This window comes from Oryctolagus cuniculus, chromosome 6, assembly GCF_964237555.1.
Source record: "Oryctolagus cuniculus chromosome 6, mOryCun1.1, whole genome shotgun sequence".
NCBI lineage: Eukaryota > Metazoa > Chordata > Mammalia > Lagomorpha > Leporidae > Oryctolagus > Oryctolagus cuniculus.
Genome location: NC_091437.1, coordinates 463177 through 490733, shown reverse-complemented (window position 1 = coordinate 490733; position 27557 = coordinate 463177). Strand labels below are relative to the sequence as shown.

At 58.8% G+C, this 27557-nt stretch overlaps 4 protein-coding genes across 6 annotated transcripts in view; 3 read left to right on the top strand and 1 right to left on the bottom strand.

Annotated features, from left to right (window-relative positions):
* The window catches only part of TRIM17 (tripartite motif containing 17), a 46064-nt gene that overhangs the window by 17619 nt on the left and 888 nt on the right, over nt 1-27557 (top strand). Inside the window, exons 2-7 of one of the 3 annotated variants that reach the window (XM_070075941.1) lie at nt 8678-8772; nt 16464-16894; nt 19191-19286; nt 20490-20720; nt 27208-27230; nt 27317-27420. In XM_070075941.1, the coding sequence (XP_069932042.1) occupies nt 16469-16894; nt 19191-19286; nt 20490-20720; nt 27208-27230; nt 27317-27420 (880 nt within the window). In that variant the 5' untranslated portion in view covers nt 8678-8772; nt 16464-16468. Of the gene's footprint in view, nt 1-8677; nt 8773-14961; nt 15141-16463; nt 16895-19190; nt 19287-20489; nt 20721-27207; nt 27231-27316; nt 27421-27557 lie in introns of those variants that run through there. The other 2 variants (XM_002723783.5, XM_051842390.2) reach the window with 2 other exon arrangements.
* Nucleotides 1374-1940, bottom strand: H2BC26 (H2B clustered histone 26). The gene has a single exon (XM_070075946.1). The coding sequence runs from the start codon at nt 1887-1889 to the stop codon at nt 1509-1511; it is 381 nt and encodes a 126-aa protein (XP_069932047.1). The 5' UTR covers nt 1890-1940; the 3' UTR covers nt 1374-1508.
* On the top strand, nt 2140-2922 carry H2AC25 (H2A clustered histone 25). The gene has a single exon (XM_051842393.2). The coding sequence runs from the start codon at nt 2203-2205 to the stop codon at nt 2593-2595; it is 393 nt and encodes a 130-aa protein (XP_051698353.1). The 5' UTR covers nt 2140-2202; the 3' UTR covers nt 2596-2922.
* H3-4 (H3.4 histone, cluster member) lies at nt 7427-7989 on the top strand. Its single transcript, XM_008252532.4, has one exon. The coding sequence runs from the start codon at nt 7507-7509 to the stop codon at nt 7915-7917; it is 411 nt and encodes a 136-aa protein (XP_008250754.1). The 5' UTR covers nt 7427-7506; the 3' UTR covers nt 7918-7989.

Below are 27557 nucleotides of genomic sequence, written 5' to 3'. Positions count from 1 at the left end.
AGCTGGATGGGAAGAGGAGCAGCGGGACTAGAACCCATGCGCATGCAGGATGCGGGCATCTGCCTCCAGCCGGATTCCTGTCCTTACGCACGCACAGGCATGCGTGGTCTGTGTGTCCACAGAGCTTACCGCATGCAGCATCACTTCCGTTCCGGAGGTTTGCTCTAAAAAAACATGGAAATAAACTCGCGGGGTGGACACGTTGCCATCTCACCCAGTTCTCTGTCTTCTTAGCTCTAACCATGACCCGCCCTCAGAAGCAGGCACCGCCAGAATGCGGGGCTTGTCCCCACGCTGACGGAATCCGGGCCTCTCCCAGGCCCGCAGAGGGGGCTGGGCGCCCTGCCTCCCACCACAGCTCCACGTCCTCCCTTGGGCCGGCTCTCAGGTCCGCGCTGGAGATCTGCGTGCGGAGTGCGGTGCGGGTCAGCGATGACCGGGCGCGTCGCGTGTCCAGGCTGACTCCACGAGAACGCGTTTTGTGGGTGACGCGAGCATCGAACCTCGTGTGTTCTCCCCTACGCAGGTTTGGGGAGACAGCGGGGGTTGCGGCTGCTCCACCCCCGGGAACAGAGCAGGGATCCTGGTCCTGAGCTGCGGTCAGGCAGGTGGAGACCACGCGCACGCGCAGAACGCCGTTGTCCAGTCGCCCTGTGGCCGCGGTGACCGGCAGTTCGGCGGGGGCGTCCGCGGAGGCCCGGGGCGCGGGCTCTGGCCTGGGAGCCCCAGCTGAGGCTTTGCGGGCAGGGGTCCGCCAGGCATCCAGCAGCAGGCCTCCCCCACCCGAGACCGCAAACCGAGGCGGCCCTGACCCTGCGCCGCAGCCCGCGGAAGGGGCGTGGGCGCGGCGCCGCGGTCCAGCAGAGAACAACCGGGCAGACCCTGACCCCACGTCCCGGGGGCGGCGGGGGGCTAGGGAGCGGAGTGATTCCCCTGGGAGAGGTCGTGCAGCCTAGGGCACTGTGCGGTTCTTAGCGCGTGCGCGCCTTTGCCCTTCAGGCGTCGTTAGCTTGCCCGGGACCTAACTGGATATAGACATGCAGAGACGTCTCAGCAGTCACCAGACTCGCTACGCGCACACGCACACACGCACGCATCCGTGCGTACACAGGGACACGAACAAGCAGACACACACACTGTGGCATCCTGGAACCGGGAGACTACTGCCTGGCAGGGAGCGTGGACGTCAGGCTGGGCGCCCGCTGGCTGGACAGGAGCGCGTGGCACGGAGCGCTGGCGAGGAGCTTCCGGCTGAAGCGCTTGCATTCGGTCACGACACCGCCGCCAGGCGGCGCGCCCTGGGTGCGCGCCGGCGCCTCACCCCGGGGACACCCTGGGCTGCGCCCTTCGCCAGCTCGGCACCCGGACCCGTGGCCTGTACCCCAAACCCGCCCAAGCCAGCCTCGCGGTGCTGAGCCCCTTCCCCCATGACCTCGACCAGGTGACACGCTCCTTTATCGAGCTCGGAGGTGGCTCTGAAAAGAGCCTTTGGGTGCGCGCTGCGCGCGTCACTTGGAGCTGGTGTACTTGGTGACGGCCTTGGTGCCCTCGGACACGGCGTGCTTGGCCAGCTCGCCGGGCAGCAGCAGACGCACGGCCGTCTGCACCTCGCGCGACGTGATGGTCGAGCGCTTGTTGTAGTGCGCCAGGCGCGACGCCTCGCTGGCGATGCGCTCGAAGATGTCGTTGACGAACGAGTTCATGATGCCCATGGCCTTGGACGAGATGCCGGTGTCGGGGTGCACCTGCTTGAGCACCTTGTACACGTAGATGGAGTAGCTCTCCTTGCGGCCGCGCCTGCGCTTGCGGCCGTCTTTCTTCTGCGCCTTGGTCACCGCCTTCTTGGAGCCCTTCTTGGGCGCAGGCGCGGACTTGGACGGGTCAGGCATGGTCGCGAGCCGCGCGGTCGTGGGAAAAAAACGAGCCCCCAGCGATTGTATTTGTACACCTTATATTCAAATGAAGGTTCGGGGCGTGCTCGCTTCTGATTGGACGACGTGGTCCGTGACGCCATCGCTGGGCAGGCGTATGCAAATTAGGAGATTCTGGGTTCCCTTTCTGATTGGCTGTCACTGCTATCCAATCGAACGCCGCCGCCTAGCCGACCGCGGGATCATATATAAGGGCTCGCTGGGGGCCGCGCGCGCGTTCTTTTCGGCCTGCGGTTGTGGTTGCTGGGTCTTGCTGGTTGTGCAGGCGGGGATGTCCGGCCGCGGTAAGCAGGGCGGCAAGGCGCGCGCCAAGGCCAAGTCGCGCTCGTCGCGCGCTGGGCTGCAGTTCCCCGTGGGCCGCGTGCACCGGCTGCTGCGCAAGGGCAACTACTCGGAGCGCGTGGGCGCCGGCGCGCCCGTGTACCTGGCGGCCGTGCTCGAATACCTGACGGCCGAGATCCTGGAGCTGGCGGGCAACGCGGCGCGCGACAACAAGAAGACGCGCATCATCCCGCGCCACCTGCAGCTGGCCATCCGCAACGACGAGGAGCTCAACAAGCTGCTGGGCCGCGTCACCATCGCGCAGGGCGGCGTGCTGCCCAACATCCAGGCCGTGCTGCTGCCCAAGAAGACCGAGAGCCACCACAAGGCCAAGGGCAAGTGAGGCCGCCGTCCCCGGGCCCTGCGACGGACACCAAAGGCTCTTTTCAGAGCCACCCACTGTTTCGGGAAAAGAGCGGCGCTGAGCGCGGGGCGTGCGCTCCCCGCAGGCCACCGCGCCCTGCCGTTAAGGTCCACGCCTGCTAGGGGCCAGCCTCCGGGGACTGCTTCGACGTTCAGACCTGAAATCCGGCCTGACTGCTGCGGGGGGGGGGGGGGGGGGGGGGCTTGGACTTGATTGACGGGAGGTGGAGGAATCTGCAATGCTGTACGCGTTTGAGATGCTTACATGTCGGTCTTCGGGTCTGTATTAAAAATGCTGCAGGCCTCACTGAGTTGCCGAATGTTAGGTCCGCTGACTACTCAGGAAGCGTTTGTTTGCTAGAGGCATTTTCCGAGCTTTCCACAAATCACTTTGTCTTAAAAGGGACGAGGCAGGCAATTGTAGATAGGTTAGTTGAGTTTGGGTTGGCGAGACGCGAAGAGGGATGCCATTAATTTTTCAGAAACAACAAAACGACTGGTGCGCTGGTTTTGATAGGGGGTTTGTGTTAATATAAATACAAAATTTTAAGTAGCTTGGGCCAGACAACATGGATGTTCTAGGAAGATGACCATTCATGAAGTGGGCGCTACAGTTGCAGAGCTGCAGGCAAAGCCCACAGGAAGGCTCTGTGTATGGCACCGACTGGGGTAGGGGGGGTGGCAAGACTTAGTCCAGGATAATTCCTTCCTAAACGTGCCTGCTGCAAAGGCGGAGCTCTGTGCGTGTGACTCGTGTTCTGTTACCTGTCCAGTTCTTAATGTTTTGCAGCAGTACGTGCAGGCCGGTAAGAATCCAGGGACATTATATAATACGAATCTATTCTAGTAAAATGGGTCTACCCAAAGCAGGGCTGCACAAGTTACTCACAAGTCTGCTGTGAGAATGCCCTGGTGCTGTGCAGCTGGGCCGGAAGTGATGAGAACCGTGCATGAGGCACACATTTCCCACCGTGTGCCTAGGTGGGCACTGTGAGGACAGGCCAAGAGTGCACTGCTTTAGAGTGTGGCCCTTAAGCTTCTAGTGGGAGGCTTGAATTATGGGTTACATTTGTTTTTAGTATGTGTCTACACTGCTCTTCAAGTATGATAGTGGAATGTTAGACTTTTTTTTTTTTTTAAGAATTATTTATTTGAAAGTCAGAGTTACACAGAGTGAGAGAGAGGTCTTCCATTCACTGGTTCACTCCCAGTTGGCCGCAATAGCCAGAGCTGTGCCAATCCGAAGCCAGGAGCCAGGAGCTTCTTTGGGGTCTCCCATGCGGGTGCAGGGGCCCAAGCACTTGGGGCATCTATCTGCTGCTGCTTCCCCAGGCCATAGCTGAGAGCTGGATTGGATGTGGAGCAGCCACAGTGCTGGCCCCTGTTAGAAGTATTTTTAGGGGGGCTGGTATCTCAAGAATTGTCATGAATTTTCAGATTGAAAAGAAAATTACTCAGGGCTGCCCTGTGTTGTAGTAGGTAAAGCTGCTGCCTGCAGCACCGGGATCTCATGGGGGCGCCGCTTGGAGTCCTGGCTGCTGTACATCTGATCCAGCTCTCTGCTGTGGCCTGGGAAAGCAGTAGAAGATGGCCCAAGCCCTTGCACCGTGCACGCGTGTGGGAGATGTGGATTCTCTGTTTCTATCTGTGTGTAACTCTGCCTCTCAAATAAAATCTTTTTTAAAAATACTCAGATTTGTGGCAGGAGGTCCACTCATGGTATTTCTTTTTTCTTTTTTAAAAAATTTATTTACTTGAAAGAGTTACATAAAGAGCAAGAGAGGAAGAGACAGAGGTCTCCCGCCCACTGGTTCACTCCCCAAATGGCTGCAATGGCCAGGGCTGGGCTAGGTCGAAGCCAGGAGGCAGGAACTTCATCCAGGTCTCCCATGCAGGTGCAGGGGCCGCACACTTGTGTCATTCCACAGTGCTTTCCCAGGCCATAGTAGGGAGCCGGATCGGAAACGGAGCAGTGGGACTCAGACATCCCATTGTCATGGGTGGGGCTGGCGGCTTAAGGCCAGCCCCAGGGTATAACCTGCCCATCACACAGCATCAAGCCACAGGAGCTGTTTAATTTTCAGTTAATAAAAAATAGGTACGAGGATGCAGATGCCCAGGCTCCCTAGGGACAGGTGGGCAGTAGCTTAGTGGACACCAGGTTAGCTCAGATGCAGGAAGTTCAGGTAGACAGCTGTGGTTTGATGTGTGGAGATCCCAGCTTACCAGGCTCGGACATTGCCTGGAACTGCTCCGAGAAAGCTCAGACGCCTTGGGAAGAGACTGCTGTGTGGTCCAGCTATTCCACCTGCAGGGACAGGCCCCAGGGGACAGCCCGGTGTCCAGATGATGGCCGCATGCACCCATTGGTGTCTGCCCATGCAGCCAGGACAATGCTGCCACACAGACGATGCTGGCGGGCGCCACGCTCACAGCGACCACCACACGGCGGTGCCCGTCTCTGAGGAAAGCTCAGAATAGGCAGATCCCTGGAAGCCAGATTGGCTGTTGCCGGGAACTGCAGCAGGAGACAGGAGTGGGGGACACTTCGTGCGTACAGGGTTTCCTTCGGGGTCACTGTTCAGGAACTAGACATGAGCGGCGTTGCACAACAGGCAGTACGGGAAATGCCCCTTCCTTCTGCACTCCAGAGCAGCTGGTGTCATGTGAATTCCACCCCTGTTTTAAAAAATAGGAACCTAACGAATCAACCTGCACCCAATGAGAGAAATCAAGAAAGCAAACGGGGAGAGCAGGGCCCTGTAAGGGGGACTAGGAGCAGAGCAGGCGTTCTGGTGTTCACGGACAGTGGCGGCCAGGGCCTAAGGATGTTGAGTCCCACGGCGGGGCCCAGCAGCTCGCTCTGGGGTGACCCGGAATTAAAATGCTGTGGAAGCAGCAGAGCCAAGGAGAAAACTGGAAGCCTACTTGCGCTGACCGTCTGCCTGGCGGCCCTGGCGGGGCTCTCAAGGAGGCCTTCCGCCTGCACTGAAGACTCTGGCCCTGCGCACCAATAGCCCCTCGGCCGCGACTGACCAGCCCAGACCCCACCGCTGCTGTGACTGGCTGACCCAGCCCTGACCCCACCTGACTGACTGACCCAGCTGTGACCTCTCCTGACCGACTGACTGACCTGGCCCTGACCCCTCCTGACTGGCTGACCCCCCCATGACCTCTCCTGACTGACTGACCCCCCATGGCCTCTCCTGACTGACTGACCCCCCATGGCCTCTCCTGACTGGCTGACCTGGCCCTGACCCCTCCTGACTGGCTGACCCCCCCATGGCCTCTCCTGACTGACTGACCCCCTCCATGGCCTCTCCTGACTGACTGATCCCCCATGGCCTCTCCTGACTGACTGACCCCCCATGGCCTCTCCTGACTGGCTGACCTGGCCCTGACCCCTCCTGACTGACTGACCCCCCCCCAGCCTCTCCTGACTGACTGACCTGGCCCTGACCCCTCCTGACTGACTGACCCCCCCCCATGGCCTCTCCTGACTGACTGACCTGGCCCTGACCCCTCCTGACTGGCTGACCCCCTCCCCCCAGCCTCTCCTGACTGACTGACCTGGCCCTGACCCCTCCTGACTGGCTGACCCCCCCCCAGCCTCTCCTGACTGACTGACCTGGCCCTGACCCCTCCTGACTGGCTGACCCCCCCCCCCCAGCCTCTCCTGACTGACTGACCTGGCCCTGACCCCTCCTGACTGGCTGACCCCCTCCCCCCAGCCTCTCCTGACTGACTGACCTGGCCCTGACCCCTCCTGACTGGCTGACCCCCTCCCCCCAGCCTCTCCTGACTGACTGACCTGGCCCTGACCCCTCCTGACTGGCTGACCCCCTCCCCCCAGCCTCTCCTGACTGACTGACCTGGCCCTGACCCCTCCTGACTGGCTGACCCCCTCCCCAGCCTCTCCTGACTGACTGACCTGGCCCTGACCCCTCCTGACTGGCTGACCCCCTCCCCCCAGCCTCTCCTGACTGACTGACCTGGCCCTGACCCCTCCTGACTGGCTGACCCCCTCCCCCCAGCCTCTCCTGACTGACTGACCTGGCCCTGACCCCTCCTGACTGGCTGACCCCCCCCCCAGCCTCTCCTGACTGACTGACCTGGCCCTGACCCCTCCTGACTGGCTGACCCCCCCCCCCAGCCTCTCCTGACTGACTGACCTGGCCTTGACCCTCCTGACTGACTGACCCACCTCTCCTCCAGGCTGATCCATTCAACCCTCCAGCTGAGCCACATATTTCTTAGAAATCATTTAGTCTGAAAGATATCTGCCACCCCGCTCGTTCACTCACCAGTTGGCGGCGGTGGCCGAAGCCAGGAGCGCAGAGCCTCATCCAGGGCTCCCACGTGCGTGCAGGGGCCTGGGCAGGAAGTGGGGCAGCGGGGACTCGAACCCGCATCTCAGATGGCGGCTTTACCCGCCGCGCCCTCGCCACAACTCCACGCCTCCACGCCTCTCGGCCGAGCCATAGGAACAGGGGAAGGGGCCCCTCAAACTGGCTGTGTTCTGGTATCCCAGAGGCCTGGGAAATTCAACATTGTCACCGTGTAGTGGTGGAATTCGGGGCGCTCACTTCTAGAAGGTTCTGCCTTCCAACCCCTGACAGAAAAGAGGGGAGCCTAGGAGCGGAGACACCCCCCCACCCCCGGCCTGGCCTTCCTGGGCCCGCAATGACCTACGACAGCCAACCTGAGGCAGAGGCCCAGTGCACGTGACCCACGGACCAATCAGAGTGCTGCCCGCCACCCAGCGGCTGGCCAATGAAAACGCGTCAGCCTCTATAAAAGCAGGCGTGCCCCGCGGCTGGGCGCAGGCAGTGGGAGGAACCTAGCGGGCGGCGGGAGCTGAGCACTGGGAGAAAGGCGCGCAGAGAGAGCTATGGCACGCACGAAGCAGACGGCGCGCAAGTCCACCGGCGGGAAGGCGCCGCGCAAGCAGCTGGCCACCAAGGTCGCCCGCAAGAGCGCGCCGGCCACGGGCGGCGTGAAGAAGCCGCACCGCTACCGGCCAGGCACCGTGGCGCTGCGCGAGATCCGGCGCTACCAGAAGTCCACCGAGCTGCTGATCCGCAAGCTGCCATTCCAGCGCCTGGTGCGCGAGATCGCGCAGGACTTCAAGACGGACCTGCGCTTCCAGAGCTCGGCCGTCATGGCGCTGCAGGAGGCGTGCGAGGCCTACCTCGTGGGGCTCTTCGAGGACACCAACCTGTGTGCCATCCACGCCAAGCGCGTCACCATCATGCCCAAGGACATCCAGCTGGCGCGCCGCATCCGTGGGGAGCGTGCCTAAGGCCCACGGGTGCCTGACGTCTCACTGCTGTAACCCAAAGGCTCTTTTCAGAGCCACCTCCCTGGTCGGAAAAAGGGCTATGACAAAAGGCTCATCCTGGGGCTGGAGGCATTCTGGGTGGCTGTGACCTGAAGGCTCTTTCCAGAGCCACCATCCTGGTTGGTAAGAAGGGCTGTGATGAACCAGGTTGCAGTCTCTGGGCAGCCAAGGGTCAGCACAGCCTGGTTTACAGTATGCTTATGTCTGGAAGGCACAGTTGAGACAGGTTCTCCTTGGATCACACCCCAGATGACTACAAAAGCCAGGCAGGATTGGGCCAGGCCCAAATCCAGGAGCCTGCAGCTCCATCTGGGTCTCATTTGGGTAGCAGGGCTGTTAGCGTTAGCCAGGAGGGGCTGGATTGGAAGCAGAGCAGCAGGGAGTGCTGTGTGCCTATGGTGTGGTGTTGCAGCTGTGGGTTTGCGTGGCATCTTGGCCCCTGGCTGTGTTTCACCTGTCTAGGTTAGAAGGCTATTTCAAGGGTCTGTTCTGGCACAGTGGGTTAAGCCACAATTGCAATTCTGGCAGCCTGCAATGGGTGTGCCACTTTACATGCAGGCTGCTCGGCTTCAGACCCTGCTTCCTGCTAATGTGGCTGCCAGGGTGTCACAGGATGGCAGGCGCACGAGCCCCCACCACCTATGTGGGACACTAGACCTGGCTACTGAGGCCATCTGGGAGGTGAGCCAGCTGATGGAAGGTCTCTTGCTCTGTCTTTCAGGATAAATTTTAAAGGCTGGTTACTTCAGAAATCCAGCAAATCTGTGTCTACTCTGCCAACATGAAGTCAACAGCAGGGAGCCCCAACCCTACCAGGTAGGCTGCCAGCTCTGAGTGAGGTCTAGAGGCCAACTTGCTGGGAAACCCTGCAATGCAGTGGTTAATCCTGAACCCAAAATACAGGAGCTGTGGGGGTGACCGGGGTGGGGGGAGGGGTGTAAAGATGTGTTCCCTGGTACAGATTGCTACCATTTGCTCACTAAAAGCCTTATTACATTAGGAGGAACCAGGTAGTGCCTGGAGGGGAACACAGGGATTAGAAGTCATCCGTGCTGTTGCTGCAGGCTCTGCCCAGTGTCTGGCAGCGCAGGAGCCTGTGTCGCACAGAGAAGCAGGTTCATGCATTTCAAAACGGTGAAGGGTGCGCATAAAGTGCTACCAAGAATGCAAGTGATTCAAGTCAGCACGCTTTATGCCCTGTTGACTCAGTTCCACTGCTTTGTTGCACAACTGTTTTAAGCACTGGAAGTCATGCACATCTTTAATTTTAGGGTATTTGCAATTTTATGGGTGACGTATCCATGGAGGGCTACTTAAAAAGCCAGAGACAGCTGTGTTCTGACTTTTAAAGTCACTTCTGACCTTCAATATAAATTTTATTTTCTTTTAACATTCATTTATTTATTTGTTTGTTTGTTTTTAAAGATGTATTTTATTTATTTGAAAGACAGAGTTGCAGAGAGAGGTAGAGACAGTGAGAGAGGTCTTCATCCGATGGTTCACTCCCCAGATGGCCGCAACGGCCAGAGCTACGCCAATCCGAAGCCAGCAGCCAGGAGCTTCTTGCAGGCCTCCCACGCGGGTACAGGGGCCCAAGGACCTGGGCCATCCTCCACTGCCCTCCCAGGCCATAGCAGAGAGCCGGATCGGAAGTGGAGCAGCCAGGACTAGAACCGGCGCCCACATGGGATGCTGCCACTTCAGGCCAAGGCGTTAACCTGCTGTGCCACAGCACCGGGCCCCATTGATTTATTTATTTGAGAGGCAGAATTGGAGACAGATCTTCCAGCTGGTTTACTTCACAAGTGAGCTGAGCCAGACTGAGTCCAGGAATTACCTCTAGGTCTCAACTCGGGTGCAGGGGCCCAAGGACTTGGGCCATCTTCTGCTGCTCTCTCAGACCATAGCAGAGAGCTGGGTCAGAAGTGGAGCAGCTGGGACACAAACCAGAGGGGATGCTGGCATTGCAGGTGGCGGCTTTATCCACTACATCACAGTGCCAGCCCCTGAAGTCCTTTTTAAATTTAGGGCAACACTGTCCCTCTCCTGTGCTTCAGTTGTTCTGGCAAGGTTTTGCCTAGGGTTGGAGAGCTAAACCACAGCCTTGCAGATGGCTTTGAGGAGGGAGAGGGTAGTTCACTGCATCCAGAGGAACTGGATGTGGTTACTGTATTCTTGGCAGGATGTGATAATCATGGTGCAGCTTGAGCTTTGTGCAAGAACCAAGCCACCTGAGGGGTGGGCCCCTGTCCGTCCTCTGCATCAAGTACATGGTCTGGCCTTAGAACTCATGTTCCACCTAATGTGTGCGAGTGTTCACTGTTGAATGGAAGGCCCTGTTGCAAATGGATGAGGGGAGATGCAGATGGGGAACCAGGCAACCTGGGGCAGTTTGTATGTGAGGACTGCTTTGGTGACAAGCTGAGGTTGGGAGTTTCGGGTTGAAGGAGACAGAACAAAAAGAACTAGAGACACAGGAAGAAAGTGACAGACACCTGTGGATGGTGGGAAATGGGTCATCAGGGGAGCTTTCCCAACATGCTTGTGTTACTTAGACACCCTGGGCTCTTTGTGCAAGGCTGTGCTCACTGGAGCAGAGAGAACTGGGCCAGCATTGGCCTTGGGAAGTCAAGCACAGCTTCTGGTGCATTTGCAGACAACACGGCTGGTCCACCAGGGAACCACAACATGGGCCCAACCCTGCAGAGTGGCATGCTGAGAGCTGGACAGGGCTCCTACCAGCAGGGCCATGTTCTCCAGGCACCTGTGGCACATGCCACGAGGTCACTCCCACAGTGCCTTGCTCCTATGGCCCAACGCCACCGCCCGCACCTGTGAGAAATCACCTTGGAAAAGCTGGCAGAGAGAGAACTGGAGTTCTTTCCCTGTGGTACAACCAAGGCGGCTCAGCAAGCATTTCCCAAATCCAGAACCAGCACACACTCTGTCTGTGCAGTGCAATTAGGTGGAGGGTTTTTTAATTAACTCTTGTCAGCGGTCTATCATGGGAACTCATTTGGTCTCCTCTGGAAGAGTCAAATAGTTTTATGAAATGATAACACAGTTACAGTGAGGACTGGAGCCATCTCCTCCATACCCTGCCAGCCCTCATCACGTGGGAAGCATCAACATTTGTGCACCTTGTGCCCAACTCTGTGAGCCCTGAGTGCACTGTGGAGACAGCCTCAGGGCCAAGTATTTCTAAGTGGAAGGAGTGATTCCACACAGAATCAAGAGCTGAGATCCTGGGGCCACTGCTGTGGCGTAGCAGGTGAAGCCGGCATCCCATATGAACAACAGTTCAAGTCCCAGCAGCTCCACTCCCAATCCAGTTCTCTGCTATGGCCTGGGAAAGCAGTAGAAGATGGCCCAGGTCCTTTGGCCCCTGCATCCACATGGGAGACCCGGAAGAGGCTCCCAGCTTTGGATCAGCTCAACTCTGGCCACTGTGGCCATCTGGGGATTGAACCAGCTGACGGAAGACCTCTCTCTGCCTCTGCCTCTCTGTAACTCTGCCTTTCAAATATATAAATAAATCTTAAAAAAAAAAAAGCAGAGATCCTGCAATTTTGAAATCCATGTATACAAGGTGTCTTCAAAAGTTTATGGGAAATGTGTATAATGATAAATCGTGGATTTTAAAATTTATTGTATCGAGATAAACTTTTAATTCCATTTTCCACAAACATTTTGAAATATATCTCTGTGTGTGTGTGTGTGTGTGTGTGTATATGATTTTTTTTTCTGAAACTTGGAGAAATGAAAGGATTTTGAGTAATTGCCAAAAAACCTGAATGTAACCAAGGTGTCCTCCAGGAGGTGAATGGGATGCCGCTCTGCACTACAAGGAAAGGAGCCGTGGAGCCACAAGAAGACAGCAGAGGAAATGCACATGGCCGAGGGAGGGGCCCATGCTGTGACCCCACAAACACACCCTCCTTTATTTTTCACAGTCTGACAAAAGCTCAGTGCTGGTCAACAATGAGTAATGTGTAAGAATTCCAGGGACTGGACTGTGCCACTTGCAACACCAGCATCCCATCTGAGCACCCCAGTTGAAGTCCTGGCTGCTTCACTTCCAATCCAGCTTCCTGCTAATGCACTTGGGAAAGCAGCAGAGGACGGCTCAAGTGCTTGGGCCCCTGCACTCACGTGGGAGACCCAGATGGAGCTCCAGGCTCCTGTCTTCAGCCTGATCCAGACTCGGCGGTCACGGCCACTTAGGGAGTGAACCAGTGGACGGAAGCTCTTTCTTACACCCCCATCTCTGTCACTCTCTGCTTCAGATAAATACATTTTTAAAGAAAGAATTCCCAGGACTGGCTGCAGGGGCATGGTCAGACCTGCAGGTCCCAGGTAAGGAAGAATCCACAGGCAGCAGCTGTCAACAGCCAAGCTTTTGACCTCAAAGAAGCCTCCACCTTGCTGGCATCAGGGTGGTCGGAACTGAGCCTGGGACCTGTCTGATGATCAACGAACCACTTGTCTGCCCTCACCTCCGTCTACTCCGTGTTGTCCTCCCACTACCTTGAGGACTGGGATGGTGCGTTTGGCCTGAAGATGCTGTTTTCCCAGTTAACCTGTTTCCTTACATGCATGCCTGTCTCTGGGCCTGAGTTCCACAGCACCCATCTGAAGGGCCCACACGCTGCCGTCCCAGCCCCAGGACCATCTGGACAGGGCAAAACTGTGGAGAGACCGTGGAGACATCAGGGACGACAGGATGGCAGGGCAGTGTGTCGTGAGCGCCACTTGCCACACAGCTCAAAAAGGCTAATGCGACGTGTCGGAGCACAGGGAAGAATCACACAGACTCATCATAGTCTTTTCAATATAATTTATTATTCAATAATCAATACCACTCAATATATATATTCAACGCACATATCTAAAGGTCAATACCTCTCAACATGTCATCAGTCCACAGGTCATAATGCATCTAGGAGTAAGGCAGTTTCCAGGAGTATCCAGCAATAGTTCTAAGTATAAAGCATGAAAGCACAAGCACTCTAAACACTCACTCATGGCTAAGGGCATGATATGAAGGCTGCGTTCTCAAGGTTCCTACCACGGTCACCAAAGACAAAGGCCCGAGTCCAGAGTCTCCATTCCCACTGGGAGAGACGGCTCTCAGAACAGTCACTTACAGGCAGGGATCGTGGGATGCCTGGCACTCTAGGCAGTAGGCTCTGAGTTCCCAAGGTGAAGGGCTGGAGAGGTCACCTGACAAGAGGTCTGGTCCGGCTTTGATGTCACCTGATGAGAGGTCCGGTCTGGCTCCCATGTCAGGTCTGGCGGCAGCTGGGACGTCCAGGGAGGTGGGCTCCAGCAGGGTGGCAGGCAGAGCTCAGTCAGTGGAGACGCGGGCAGTTTCACTTGCACTGAGCCGTGGTTCCCGAGGGGATGAGAGCAGTTGTGAGGTGCCCTGGGTGTCACCAATCAGGCTCATCCTTTGGGGTATCACCAACCAGATGATGGTGTCTGGGTGTGACCAATGGTGTATTGGGGATCTTTTGGGTGTGCAGTAGTGAGGGTGCAGTAGTGCAGTAGCCAGCTGGTTGGCTGCTGCTTATGATGTAATGTCCCCCAGTCCTTATCAGACCTCACCTCCTGTGTCTGTTCTGACAGATGGTCTGGGCAGTGTCTGGTGCTTAGTGCCCTAGCTTAAGGAACTCCATTTTGGTTTTGCTTTTTCTCTTTCTTTTTGGGTTAGCGTGCTCTGTAACTCTTTTGGGACTCCTGTGGGAGTCCCACACAGTGACATGGAGGTCTGTGTCCTTTCTCTCATTTGTGCTGTGAACCCAAGACTACTTCACAAAAATAAATTAAGGACATTTCTGAGCTATGAGCTCCCATAGGCCGTCAGGGGTCATGGGGCCACCAGGGGCCTGCTGGGTGGTGAGGTGGTGCTGGCTGCACCTGGACTGGGGCACACCAGGAATCTTCTAGAACTCAATGGACAGGCCAAAAGTACCCTGGAAGCTTCCTGCTGGCGCACTCCCAGGCCATTCTGAAGGGCTGGCTCTTGGTGATGGCTCAGCCACATCCTCCCACGGGGACAACATCCATCCTCTTCTCCTCCCACGCTCCGAGTCACTTCTGGTTGGCTCTCTTGGGGCCCCACAGAATCTTCCTGGATAGTCCCCTGTCCTCCCCCCAGAGCCCGGTCCATTCAACACCGTGCCCCTCTGGTGAGGGCGGCCAGCCACCTGTCCATTCTCCAGACACTGGGGCAGAGGCAGGGCCTGCAGCCGGCATCTCTGCCTTCCCCGGTTCTGGGTGGGCCTCCCTGTCACAAAGGCAGGGTAACCAGAGGAGAAAGGGCGTTTAATCCCGCACACAGAGGCGAATGGAGAAGTGGCTTGGACTGCAGGGTCAAAGTTCACTTAAACAACAAAGTCGCTGAACCAGGAACATGGGTGTGGGAAGGTGGTCGGGGGAGGCTTCAGCTTGTGTAGGGGCTGTCCTGTGGTCTGCAGGCGTGTTTGCTTGTAATACTTTCTTAAAGCTTTAAAACTTTAATTGTGATTTTATTTTCTAGATGGGTAGAAGCCCTGGCCCAGAATCCCCGTACCAGCCTGAAGGGGGAGGGGCTCTGCACCTGCAGCCGCTCGGCCTTCCCTGCCCCACCCCCCAGCCAAAGCCTGCGTTTCCTCACCCTTGCACCCCTGGCCCCGCACAGCCCCCCCGCCTGGCGGCCGGTCAGGGCTGGATGCACCAGAGACGCTGGCTGGAATCCTAGCCTGCCCCACCTTCGTCCCTGCTGGGCACTCTCCGCCCACCTCCTCCCACTGGAGCGCCCGCCCCCACCGCCACTCTCACCGTCTCCCTCGGACCCTCAACCTCCCCCACAACCTCCCCTCCCGCAGCAAGCTACCGCCTTCCCCTGCACCGCCACCCCCACCCCCGCCCCGGCCCTCCCCGTTCCCCGCGCCCCTTCACCCACAAGCCCCACCCCAGGCGCCTCATCCCCACCACAGGCGCCGCCCGCCCTGCGGAAGCCCCCACCCCCACCCCCGACCCTGCTGACGCCACAAAGGCTCTGGCTCAGGCCCCGTGGCCTCATCCTGGGCTCCAACAAGCGAAACCAGCCTTTCTGAATGCGTGCAAGCGCGCTGAGCTGGTGCGCCTGGCGCGGGACCCTCCCCGAGAGTACCTCCCCCTGCCTGGGCCACCTCCCCTTGGTGAGTATCCGGCCCACTCCTCGGCGGTACCAACAGCCCCCCCAACACCCTCCCAGTGCTGCCCCGCCCACTCCCCCGTGGGTACCGCCCCCGTCCCACCTATTCCCGGTGCACAAGGCCCCTGCCTGGCTGCAGTTCTGGAGGGGTCCTTCTGGTCCCCTGGATGAGCCTACTGGCCGAGGGCTACTACCAACCTGAGGACCGCCTCCCTCCCTGCCAAGCCAGACCCCCAGCCCTGCCTCTAGGGCCCCCACCCACCCTACCCCCCCGGGAACCAGGGAGCCAGTGACACCCTGGTAAGGGGCCTTCAAGGGTTCCCCCGCGGGGACCCAGTGCTCAGACTCCAGAGGGTGTCTGTGTGTATGCAGTGTGTGCATGGGTGTTCATGCATGTCTGTGCACACACATGTCTCAGCATTTGTGTCTGTGGGTGTGCATGTGTCTGCCTATGTGTCTGAGCACGCGTGTGCCCTCATGTTTGTGAGTGTGTGCTGCACACCCATGTGTCTTGCATGTGCTTGTGTCTGCCTGCATGCCCTCACCTTTCCCATTCCCCTTGGTCGGAGGAGGGCGCTGTTACAGGAAACGTGGCTCTGATGCTTGTTGAAAGGCTCCCTATCCAAGCTTCGTTCACTGGGTGTCAGGGAAGGCTCGGCCGCATTAGGTGCTGGGTGCTCACAGGGAGCTCCACGCCGGTGGCAAGAACAGGGAGCAGCGGGCACACGGCTCCCGAGGAAGCTGCCTCCCTGTTTGCCAGGTCGTTCACATCCAGGGCGAGGGCCGGGTCTGGGTGTGGAAGGGGGGGAGGGCCCTTCCTGTGCCAGCAGCCTGCATCCCACCCAGCATGTGGAACGTCACTCAGACTGGCAAGCTCTCCCAACGTCCCACACTCCTCTGCCTAGACCCCGCCCTCTGGGGGGTAACCTCTTGCAAAGGGGCTGTCCTGGGGGCAGATGAGGGCAGTCCCAAGGGCTGATGAAGGGAGGCCTTCCTGCTGCATTGACCCCATGCGTTCTCCTGAAAGGCAGGGCTCACAGCAGGGGTGAGTTGGCAGGATTCTCTGCAGAGGCCTGACTGGGCTGGCCACACAGGACAGGTAGGATCCAGGCTCTGAGGGGCCTGGCTAGTCCTTTTGCTCTGTTATGGAAGGCTAGAATAACAGCTCTCGACCCCCTAGCTTAAGGGGCTCTGGACTCATTGGTAGATGGTGCCTCAGAGGAGGCTGGCATGGTGCACAGTGTGGGCGGCTGGCCTGGAGCGTCCCTCACCGAAGCCTCTGCCCTGCAGTTGCTCAATGCAGGAACCTCTCGGTGTGTCTCTGCAGGAGCCATGGATGCCGTGGAACTTGCCAGAAAGCTGCAGGAGGAGGCCACGTGCTCCATCTGCCTCGACTACTTCACAGACCCTGTGATGACCGCCTGCGGCCACAACTTCTGCCGCGAGTGCATCCGGCTGAGCTGGGAGAAGGCCAAAGGCAAGAAGGGGAGGCGGCGGAAGGGCTCGTTCCCCTGCCCCGAGTGCAGGGAGATGTCCCCACAGAGGAACCTGCGGCCCAACCGCCTGCTGACCAAAGTGGCCGAGATGGCGCGGCAGCACCCTGGCCTTCAGAAGCGGGACCTGTGCCAGGTGCACCAGGAGCCCCTTAAGCTCTTCTGTGAGGAAGACAAGAGCCCCATCTGTGTGGTCTGCAGGGAGGCACGGGAGCACCGGCTGCACAGGGTGCTGCCCGTGGAGGAGGCTGTGCAGGAGTACAAGGTGCGCCGTGTCAGGGCCCCGCTGGGGTGGGTGTCCAGGGGTGCGTCAGCCAGGCAGGGCCTCACAGTGAACACCTCAAAGCAGGTGGGTGACCAGGCCTCGCTCCAGGTGCCGGGTAGCCTGAGGGGCATGCTCTGCTGTCAGTCCTCACCTTCCTGGCCAGGTGCAGGGGGCCTGTGGCCTCACCTCCCTACGGGGAGGCCAGGAAGTACGGTCAGGCCAGCGCAGGGAGGCAGCCCGGCCAGGAAGGCGGCAGCACTGCCATGCACTCCGTGATCGGGAGAGGACTGTGTGCTGGGGAAACCAAGGCCACAGCACCGTCTGTGGGACATTCCTGGTGCTTCTGGTACTATCCGGCAGTGCTGGTGCTTGCTGCATGCCGCCAGGGGCCATATGCTGCTCTGAATCGCCATCCAGGCCCCATACCACCACCAGAGCCACGCAGTCACCGCTTATCCTACACTTGATCTTAGCCAAAAGGCCAAGAAGCGATACCCTTCATCCTACTTTCAGGCAGGAACTCCAGGGGCTTGGCCAATGACTCCGAGTCAGAAAGTGGCCAGGCAGGACTTGAACCCAGGTCCCAGGAGTCTGGGTCTTTGAGGAAGGAGCCTCTGATTCCAGATTAATTTGGGGAAGGATGCCTGATTCCTGTTGGAGAATCCTCTGAGAATTCCTCCCTGAGAACCTGAGTCCCGGGAACGTGGACAGTGACTCGGGCCCTGGAAGAGCGTGGTGGGCAGTGGGCCTCGGCTGCATCCTGTCTCCAAACACAGCCCCAGCTTAACCCCACTGCCCAGCCACAGGCGTGCCGGATCTAGCATCTCTTAGTTAACGTCTCAGTGGACAGCAACCGCAGTGCCAAGTGGTGGACCACGTGCCGTGTGTAGTGACCACCAGGGTATTTAAGTTCTCCACGTCTCGGACACCAGCAGCTCTTTGAGCTGAGTGCATTCAAACCCTCTCCGGTATTTTTTTTGTGGGTTCTTCCCCCTGCCGGCGCCAGAGTTCAGGCCCGGCTTTTAAGAGCCCAGTGGTGTCAGATTCCACTTCTGAGTGAGCACAGCACTGCGTGTTTCATGAACATCACCTCCAGCTCCATCCCTGCTGCCACAGATGACTCTGCTCTCCTGACTGCTGTGTGCACAAGTCCATCATGTGCATGGACCACACACTCTCTGTGTGCACTTTGGCATTTTGTACCCACTCCTGTGCGTGGGGTGCTTGGTGAGCAAGAATCACATTCCCCAGGATAGCAACTGCGTGGGAGCATGAAGCCCCCACTTGCGACAGCCGAGGCCCCAGGAAGCACACATGGGGGCCTCACCTACCTCCAGAGCTTCCCACTTGGCCTGTCCAGACGGGGCCTGGCAATCAGCATTCCTGGTGACACAGCTGTGGCTGCAGGCCTGGCCCAGTCCCCCAGAAGGCTCTGCCATAGGAGGCAGACACGGCAGAGGACAGAATGCTTCACCTGAGCCGGATGGTTGGTGGCTGGGGCTGACAAGAGCTGAGATGCTGTTACCATCCCCACAACTGGAGGGGGCATCCCAATTCCCTGTGTGTGATGCTCATGCCCCTCTGTGGAAGAATCTAGAACCATCACCCACAGCAAGATGCCCATGTTGCCAGACATGCCTGCTGCTCCTTGGAGATGGGTGGCCAGAGAGAGAACCTGCCCTCCGGCTGCAGGCTCTGCCCCACTGCCCACCTCACAGGTGACACCTCAGATGAGTGGGAGAAACGCAGGGCTCACGCAGGAGCACAGCACACACCACGCAGGAGTGGGCTCAGCAGGAGCTCACAGCACTGGCCGAAACTCCGGCTTCCTTTTCAGTCTGCACAACAGACAGCAGAGAGTCGGGGAGCAGCCAGAGCGAAAGGGCTTCCAGCCTCCCAGGGTAGCAAGCGAGGACTGGAAGTGTGTGTGGACGACAGGGCTGTCTCTGCGCACAGCAAGGTGGTCTGGGGGAGGGGTGTGTGTGCAGTGTGTGTGGACAGCGTGGTTGTCTGGGGAGGGGTGTGTGTGCACAGCCAGGTGGTCTAGGGGAGGGGTGTGCAAGTCTCCCTCAGGGCTGCCAGGTTGTCCTCCTTGTGGCTGGGGGAGATTTAGGGCAGCCCTAGGTCCTCAGGGGCTCTGCTTGTGTCTGCATCTGTTGCTGTCATTTGTCTCCAGCTCCAGATAATCTTGGTGCCTGGTGGCCATCGGGGCTGGCACATTCCAATCCCAGTGCCCTGGGGAGGAATGGTAGGGGGAGCCACTGACCCCAGATCTGCCACTCTGTGTGCCTCGCAGTCGAAGCTGGAAGCAGACATGGAGTGCCTGCGGGAGGAGGTGGTGAAGACGGAGAAGATGCAAGCCCAGGAGGAGCAGGCCTTGGCCGAGTGGCAGGTGGGTGCCTGGGCCGCGCCCCATGTGTGTTTGGGGTGGGGGGCTTTCCATCCCTGCCTCAGCCATACTTACCTCCACTCAGGGTGAGAGTCGGTGTCCCTGCCTCCTGTGGGGAGGGAGAGGGTTCCATCCTTGTAGGTCTTGCGGCCGCCCTGAGGACAGAACTGATGTGGACAGGGCCCATGTGGGGGTCACAGAGAAACAGGCGGGCATGGGGAGGAGCCGACAGGTGTGGTGTCAGAGAACAGGGACTGTGAGGCTTGTGGGGGACAGGAGGCCGCGTCTGTCAGCGCCGCAACCGGGGTGACAGCTCCAGGTGATGGAGGCCTGGTGGAGACTCCTTCCACTCTCAGAAGTGTCCTCCAGCCAAGGGGATTTCACAGTTAAGGGAAGGACCAGCGACCCCCAGCTGCCAGGATGGCTGCAAGCACACGGGGCTGGCTGGCTGGGGCGGGGCGGCACTCAGCTCCCCACAACACAGAGCATGTTCTGTGCGCTGGGCAGAGGCTGCAGAATGGAGCCCGACGAGGGAGAAAGAGAACCAGGAGGTGCAGCTAGGAGATGCCCCCTCCTGCCGCTCAGGGAGACATCTCTCTGGCGGGACACGCTCAGTCCCCTGGGCTTTGCTTGTTTGGAAACCTGGCCCATTCTGAAGCTCGGTGGATTGTGTGATGGTGAGCATGCACGGCACGGTTTAACCATCAGCTGTGGCTCCACCGCGTGATCTAGAACACAGCAATACTGCACTCTCAAGGCTTCTCTTGGGGCCAAGCAGGAAATGTTGGGTTTACAGACGCAGTCCCAAGGCAGGGGCTGCGTGGTTAGCACTGGGCCGCCCAGGCTGGTCCTGGGGCTGTGTGAGAATCAACAGAGGTGCCTTGTTACCATGACGACCAGGGGTGGCCCCTTGGGGTGAGGGGTGGGGTACTGCCTTCTCAGGCCTGCTGGCAGCTCGGCTGCAGCCTGAGCACCTCCGCTGATTCTGAGCCTGGTCCAGCGCTGGCTCCTGTGGTGTCCAACACACCCACACAGCGAGCTTCCAGCATACGCATGTGTGCTTGTCATGATCTGGGGCTCACGGAGTGCACCTGTGCAGACATCCCTGGCCCCCTGCCGCGGCTGGAGCTGCTGGTTCCCTGCGGGGACCCGTGTGGACGGCCTGGTGGAGACTCGCATTCAGTGTTGGGGGTACTGCTCCCGCAGGCCATGGTGAAGGAGAGGAGAACGTGCATCCTGGTGGAGTTTGAGAAGATGACCCTGCTCCTGGTGGAGGAAGAGCGGCGGCTCCTGCAGGCCTTGAAGGAGGAGGAGGAGGAGACGACCAGCAGGCTGAGCGAGCGCAAGGCCTCCCTGGACCAGCAGAGCCACACGCTGGAGATGCTGCTGCTGCGGCTGGAAGACCGCAGCCAGCAGGAGCCCCTGCAGATGCTGCAGGTGAGGCCCGCGGGGCTGGCAGGAGGCACACGTCGCCCCGCACCTGTCCAGGCTGCTGTCGGAGGGGCGTGCCATGAGGACTGGAGCTGCTGCCAGGTGTGGCTCAGGCTGAGTGTGGGGACACAGCCCGAGAGAGGAGGCTCAGTGTGAGTGTGGGGACACGGCCCGAGAGAGGAGGCTCAGGCTGCGTGTGGGGACACAGCCCAACAGGGGAGGTTCAGGCTGAGCGTGGGGACACAGCCCGAGAGAGGAGGCTCAGGCTGAGCGTGGGGACACAGCCCGAGAGAGGAGGCTCAGTGTGAGTGTGGGGACACAGCCCGAGAGAGGAGGCTCAGGCTGCGTGTGGGGACACAGCCCAACAGGGGAGGCTCAGGCTGAGCATGGGGACACAGCCCAACAGGGGAGGTTCAGGCTGAGCGTGGGGACACAGCCCGAGAGAGGAGGCTCAGGCTGAGCGTGGGGACACAGCCTGACAGAGGAGGCTCAGTGTGAGTGTGGGGACACAGCCCGAGAGAGGAGGCTCAGGCTGCGTGTGGGGACACAGCCCAACAGGGGAGGCTCAGGCTGAGCATGGGGACACAGCCCAACAGGGGAGGCTCAGGCTGAGCATGGGGACACAGCCCGAGAGAGGAGGCTCAGGCTGAGCGTGGGGACACAGCCTGAGAGAGGAGGCTCAGGTTGAGCGTGGGGACACAGCCCGAGAGAGGAGGCTCAGTGTGAGTGTGGGGACACAGCCCGAGAGAGGCTCAGGCTGCGTGTGGGGACACAGCCCAACAGGGGAGGCTCAGGCTGAGCATGGGGACACAGCCCAACAGGGGAGGTTCAGGCTGAGCGTGGGGACACAGCCCGAGAGAGGAGGCTCAGGCTGAGCGTGGGGACACAGCCTGACAGAGGAGGCTCAGTGTGAGTGTGGGGACACAGCCCGAGAGAGGAGGCTCAGGCTGCGTGTGGGGACACAGCCCAACAGGGGAGGCTCAGGCTGAGCATGGGGACACAGCCCAACAGGGGAGGCTCAGGCTGAGCATGGGGACACAGCCCGAGAGAGGAGGCTCAGGCTGAGCGTGGGGACACAGCCTGAGAGAGGAGGCTCAGGTTGAGCGTGGGGACACAGCCCGAGAGAGGAGGCTCAGTGTGAGTGTGGGGACACAGCCCGAGAGAGGAGGCTCAGGCTGCGTGTGGGGACATAGCCCAACAGGGGAGGCTCAGGCTGAGCATGGGGACACAGCCCGAGAGAGGAGGCTCAGGCTGAGCGTGGGGACACAGCCCGAGAGAGGAGGCTCAGTGTGAGCGTGGGAACATAGCCCGAGAGTGGAGGCTCAGGCTGAGTGTGGGGACACAGCCCAAGAGAGGAGGCTCAGGCTGAGCGTGGGGACACAGCCTGACAGAGGAGGCTCAGTGTGAGTGTGTGGACACAGCCCGACAGAGGCAGCTCAGGCTGAGTGTGGGGACATAGCCCGACAGGGGAGGCTCAGGCTGAGCGTGGGGACACAGCCCGACAGGGGAGGCTCAGTGTGAGCATAGGGAGAAACACACACAGCCTGAGAGAGGAGGCTCAGGCTGAACTTAGGGAGAAACACAGCCCGACAGAGGAGGCTCAGGCTGAGCACTGCTGAGCACAGAGATGGTAGGGACCGGAAATGCTGTGGGCTTCAGGTTTTTTGGCTTTTGCAACATTCTGTTCACGCACAGAGATATTTGGGGATGGGACCCAAGTCTAAATATTGAAGTCCACTTGCTGCACACCACTGCATACTCAGCCTGAGTGACACCCATGCAGGTGGAGGTTTGCAGCTTGCGTCAGAGCAGCTCAACCTGTGCCACAGACCATGGCTTCAACATAGAAACCTACTTCCTTGCGGTCCTGGGGGCTGGACTGCAGCGCGGGTTTCCCAAGGCCTCTGGCTTGCGCATGTGCCCTCTCCCTGTGTCCTATGTGGTGTGTGTTTATGGGTTCCTTCTCCTGTCCTCATAGAAACGGGCCTACCCCAGTGATCTCACTCAACCTGTTACCTCTGCAAAGGCAGCCGGTCCCTTCTCTTCAGATTTCTGACCTCGCGAGGTGCACAAGTGACCCCATTCAGCAGACACCATCCTGCACCTTCTCCCCAGGCTGCCGCTGTGCGGTCCTGGGAGGAGGCCATGTATTCTGCTGCACTGTGCAGCTGAGCTGGGATGGTCTCAGCTCACGACGGCTTTGCCAGGCCACCCCCTTGTCCACACAGTCACAGCCTGGAGCCCAGGGCTAGCACTGCAACTGGGAATTTTGGCAAGGACACGATTCCAACCCAGGAGACCATGGTCTCAGGAGACCAGGGGTGCCCCACATGCGGCTGGGACTCGAGGGACACACAGTGGCCTGGATGGGCACCTGTGACTTCCTCAAGAGTAGGAGTCACAAGGCTGTGTCCAGTGGCCATAGTTGGGGAGATGGTGCAGCCAACTGGCCTGCCAGGGACTGGACAGGGGGATAACTGGCCCACAGAAGCATAGGGAGTGAATAGAACCATAACAGAAATCTACTGTGCACCACCATATACCTACTACTCCCATGCACACCTACCACACTACACCATCACACACACCTCCATACACAAACCCACCACACAGTCACACACCCACCATCACACATACCAGTGTGCCACCACACACCCAGACACCCCCCAATACACACTGCATCACATGCCCACCACACACATACTTCACACACATATAACATATAACACACCATCACACACACCAAGACATCTCCCTCACAATACACACTGCATGATATACTCACCCATACATACTTCATACATATACCACACATGTGCACATCACACACATATGTACTTCACACAATACCACATACAGCACACCATCACACACCAAGACATCTCCCCAGTACACACTGCATCACACCAGATGCACCATCCCATACAGCATACCCACCATACACTGCGCACCATCACACATACCAGTGTACCACCGCACACACCCAGACACCCCCCACCACACACAGTGCATCACTGCCATCACACACCCCGCAAACGGTGCATCACTTGCATCACACACCCCACACATTCTCATGTAGGCACATGCACACACACCCTGCACACGGTGCATCACTTGCACACACACCCCACACACTCTCATGTAGGTGCATGCACACACACCCCGCACACTCTCATGTAGGCACATGCACACACACCCACCACACACGGTGCATCATTTGCACACACACCCCACACACTCTCATGTAGGTACATGCACACACACCCTGCACACTCTCATGTAGGCACATGCACACACACCCTGCACATTCTCATGTAGGCACATGCACACACACCCTGCACATTCTCATGTAGGCACATGCACACACACACCCTGCACATGGTGCATCACTTGCACACACACCCTGCACATTCTCATATAGGCACATGCACACACACCCCGCACACTCTCATGTAGGCACATGCACACACACCCTGCACAATCTCATGTTGGCACATGCACACACACCCCGCACACTCTCATGTAGGCACATGCATACACACCCACCATACACGGTGCATCATTTGCACACACACCCTGCACACTCTCATGTAGGCACATGCACACACACCCCACACATTCTCATGTAGGCACATGCACACACACCCCGCACATTCTCATGTAGGCACATGCACACACACCCTGCACATTCTCATGTAGGCACATGCACACACACACCCTGCACATGGTGCATCACTTGCACACACACCCCGCACTCTCATGTAGGCACATGCACACACACCCCACACATTCTCATGTAGGCACATGCACACACACCCCGCACACTCTCATGTAGGCACATGCATACACACCCACCATACACGGTGCATCATTTGCACACACACCCTGCACACTCTCATGTAGGCACATGCACACACACCCCACACATTCTCATGTAGGCACATGCACACACACCCCGCACATTCTCATGTAGGCACATGCACACACACCCCGCACATTCTCATGTAGGCACATGCACACACACCCTGCACACTCGTGTAGGCACATGCACACACACCCCGCACTCTCATGTAGGCACATGCACACACACCCTGCACATTCTCATGTAGGCACATGCACACACACACCCTGCACATGGTGCATCACTTGCACACACACCCCGCACTCTCATGTAGGCACATGCACACACACCCCACACATTCTCATGTAGGCACATGCACACACACACCCTGCACATGGTGCATCACTTGCACACACACCCCGCACTCTCATGTAGGCACATGCACACACACCCCACACATTCTCATGTAGGCACATGCATACACACCCACCACACACGGTGCATCATTTGCACACACACCCTGCACACTCTCATGTAGGCACATGCACACACACCCCGCACATTCTCATGTAGGCACATGCACACACACCCTGCACACTCTCATGTAGGCACATGCACACACACCCTGCACATTCTCATGTAGGCACATGCACACACACCCCGCACACTCTCATGTAGGCACATGCACACACACCCTGCACAATCTCATGTTGGCACATGCACACACACCCCGCACACTCTCATGTAGGCACATGCATACACACCCACCATACACGGTGCATCATTTGCACACACACCCTGCACACTCTCATGTAGGCACATGCACACACACCCCACACATTCTCATGTAGGCACATGCACACACACCCCGCACATTCTCATGTAGGCACATGCACACACACACCCTGCACATGGTGCATCACTTGCACACACACCCCGCACTCTCATGTAGGCACATGCACACACACCCCACACATTATCATGTAGGCACATGCATACACACCCACCACACACGGTGCATCATTTGCACACATACCCTGCACACTCTCATGTAGGCACATGCACACACACCCCGCACATTCTCATGTAGGCACATGCACACACACCCTGCACACTCTCATGTAGGCACATGCACACACACCCTGCACATGGTGCATCACTTGCACACACACCCCGCACATTCTCATGTAGGCACATGCACACACACCCCGCACATTCTCATGTAGGCACATGCATACACACCCACCACACGGTACATCATTTGCACACACACCCTGCACACTCTCATGTAGGCACATGCACACACACCCCGCACATTCTCATGTAGGCACATGCACACACACACCCTGCACATGGTGCATCACTTGCACACACACCCCGCACTCTCGTGTAGGCACATGCACACACACCCCGCACATTCTCATGTAGGCACATGCATACACACCCACCACACACGGTGTATCACTTGCACACACACCCCACACACTCGCATGTAGGCACATGCACACATACCCTGCACACTCACATGCAGGCGCACAGGTGGGGCAGGTGGGGCCCAAGAGGCAGTTCTTTGGGACGCCCCTCTTCTCACCTGTGCTTTACCTCAGTGACCTCCACAGTTCTTTTTTAAAAGATCGATTTTGAAAGGCAGACAGAATCTTCCACCTGCTGGGTCACTCCCCAGATGGCCACAACAGCTGGGTTAGGGCCAGGTCAAAGCCAGGAGCCAGGAGCTTCTTCCAGCTCTCCCACGTGGGTACAGGGGCCCAAGTCTTGGGTCATCTTCCACTGCCCCGGCCCCTGGCTGCTTCCCACGTGGGAACGTCAGGTGCTGGCAGCTCTGTGGCTCCCCAGAGGCTCTAGGAGCCGCCCTTGTGTCCACACCACAGCCGTCCCTCCTGGACCGGCCCACACCCGCCTAAGTGGGTGAGCACACGCAGCCCTTGCCCTCACTTCTCTTCATTGACTCCAGGTCAGCTACGGTCTGAGAATACTGAAAATCCCAGAAACAAGCAACTCTTGAGTTTTACCTCGCACAGTGCTCTGAGCATGGCAGTGAGAGCTGGCACTGGCCAGCATCATCCAGCCCTGGACTCGAACCACCCACGCCGTGCTCACTGCCTGCACAGCAGTAGCCCCCTGGATGCCTGGTTGGCTGAGGAGCTGCAGTGCTATGTACAGGCAGCCCCAGCTGAACGTTAACGGGCCCCACAGAGCAAGCGCTGTGGGCAGGGGCTCTCGGCTCTGTCCTACTTGCTCTGCTTGGGCGTCACAGTGGCTGTGGTCTGCTTTTATAAAGGAGCGCTCATGGGCTCCCGACTGCCCCAGCTCTCAGGCCTCCTCCGGGGTCTGGGATGAGGGGTGCTTGTATGCACTGTTTACTGGCCTGGAAGGCGCAAAGGCGCCAGGTGGGCGCCCCTGGGCCCATCAGCAGGACCTAGCCCCCCACCATGACTGGGAGGACGGCGTGGGTCAGGCTGAGCACCCGGTGGCAGTGCAGCCAGGTGCATTCCCAGGAATGCCCGGCAAGGGCCAGTCTGGACCAAAGGCGTGGACGCAGAGAACGTGGCTTGGGGAGGGTCAGCGAGGGCTGGGGGCAGCTGAGGGCTTGGCCCACTCCCTGCCTCCCCCTCCCACCCTTGTCTTTTGCAGGACATGAAGGACACCCTGGCCAGGTATGTATTCCACACGGCAGGGTGGAGGTGGGCAAGGGAGGGCTCCGTGCAGGCCAGAGGGGACAGTGAAGCTGTCCTCCCTGGAGTAAGGACAGCCTGCAAGTGCTGTGCCCGGAGGCCACGCCCCCCATGGTGCTCAGGACCGTGTGCAGGGTGCCTGGGCAGGTAGAGGTGCTCAGAGGTTTCCAAGGTAAGTGGGGGCCCAGGGTCCAGACTCCTGACCCGAGATTCTCTGGGCAGCACTCTCCCTGCTCAGCCCCGCAGCACCACACTGGGGCCAGAGCTCCCGGTGCGGGGGGTGGGGGGGGTGGGCCTGCATGGACGCCA

What these genes read in the sequence shown, in the direction of transcription:
- H2BC26 (XM_070075946.1), bottom strand. Translation starts at nt 1,889, where the DNA reads ATGCCTGACCCGTCCAAGTCCGCGCCTGCGCCCAAGAAGGGCTCCAAG.
- H2AC25 (XM_051842393.2), top strand. Translation starts at nt 2,203, where the DNA reads ATGTCCGGCCGCGGTAAGCAGGGCGGCAAGGCGCGCGCCAAGGCCAAG.
- H3-4 (XM_008252532.4), top strand. Translation starts at nt 7,507, where the DNA reads ATGGCACGCACGAAGCAGACGGCGCGCAAGTCCACCGGCGGGAAGGCG.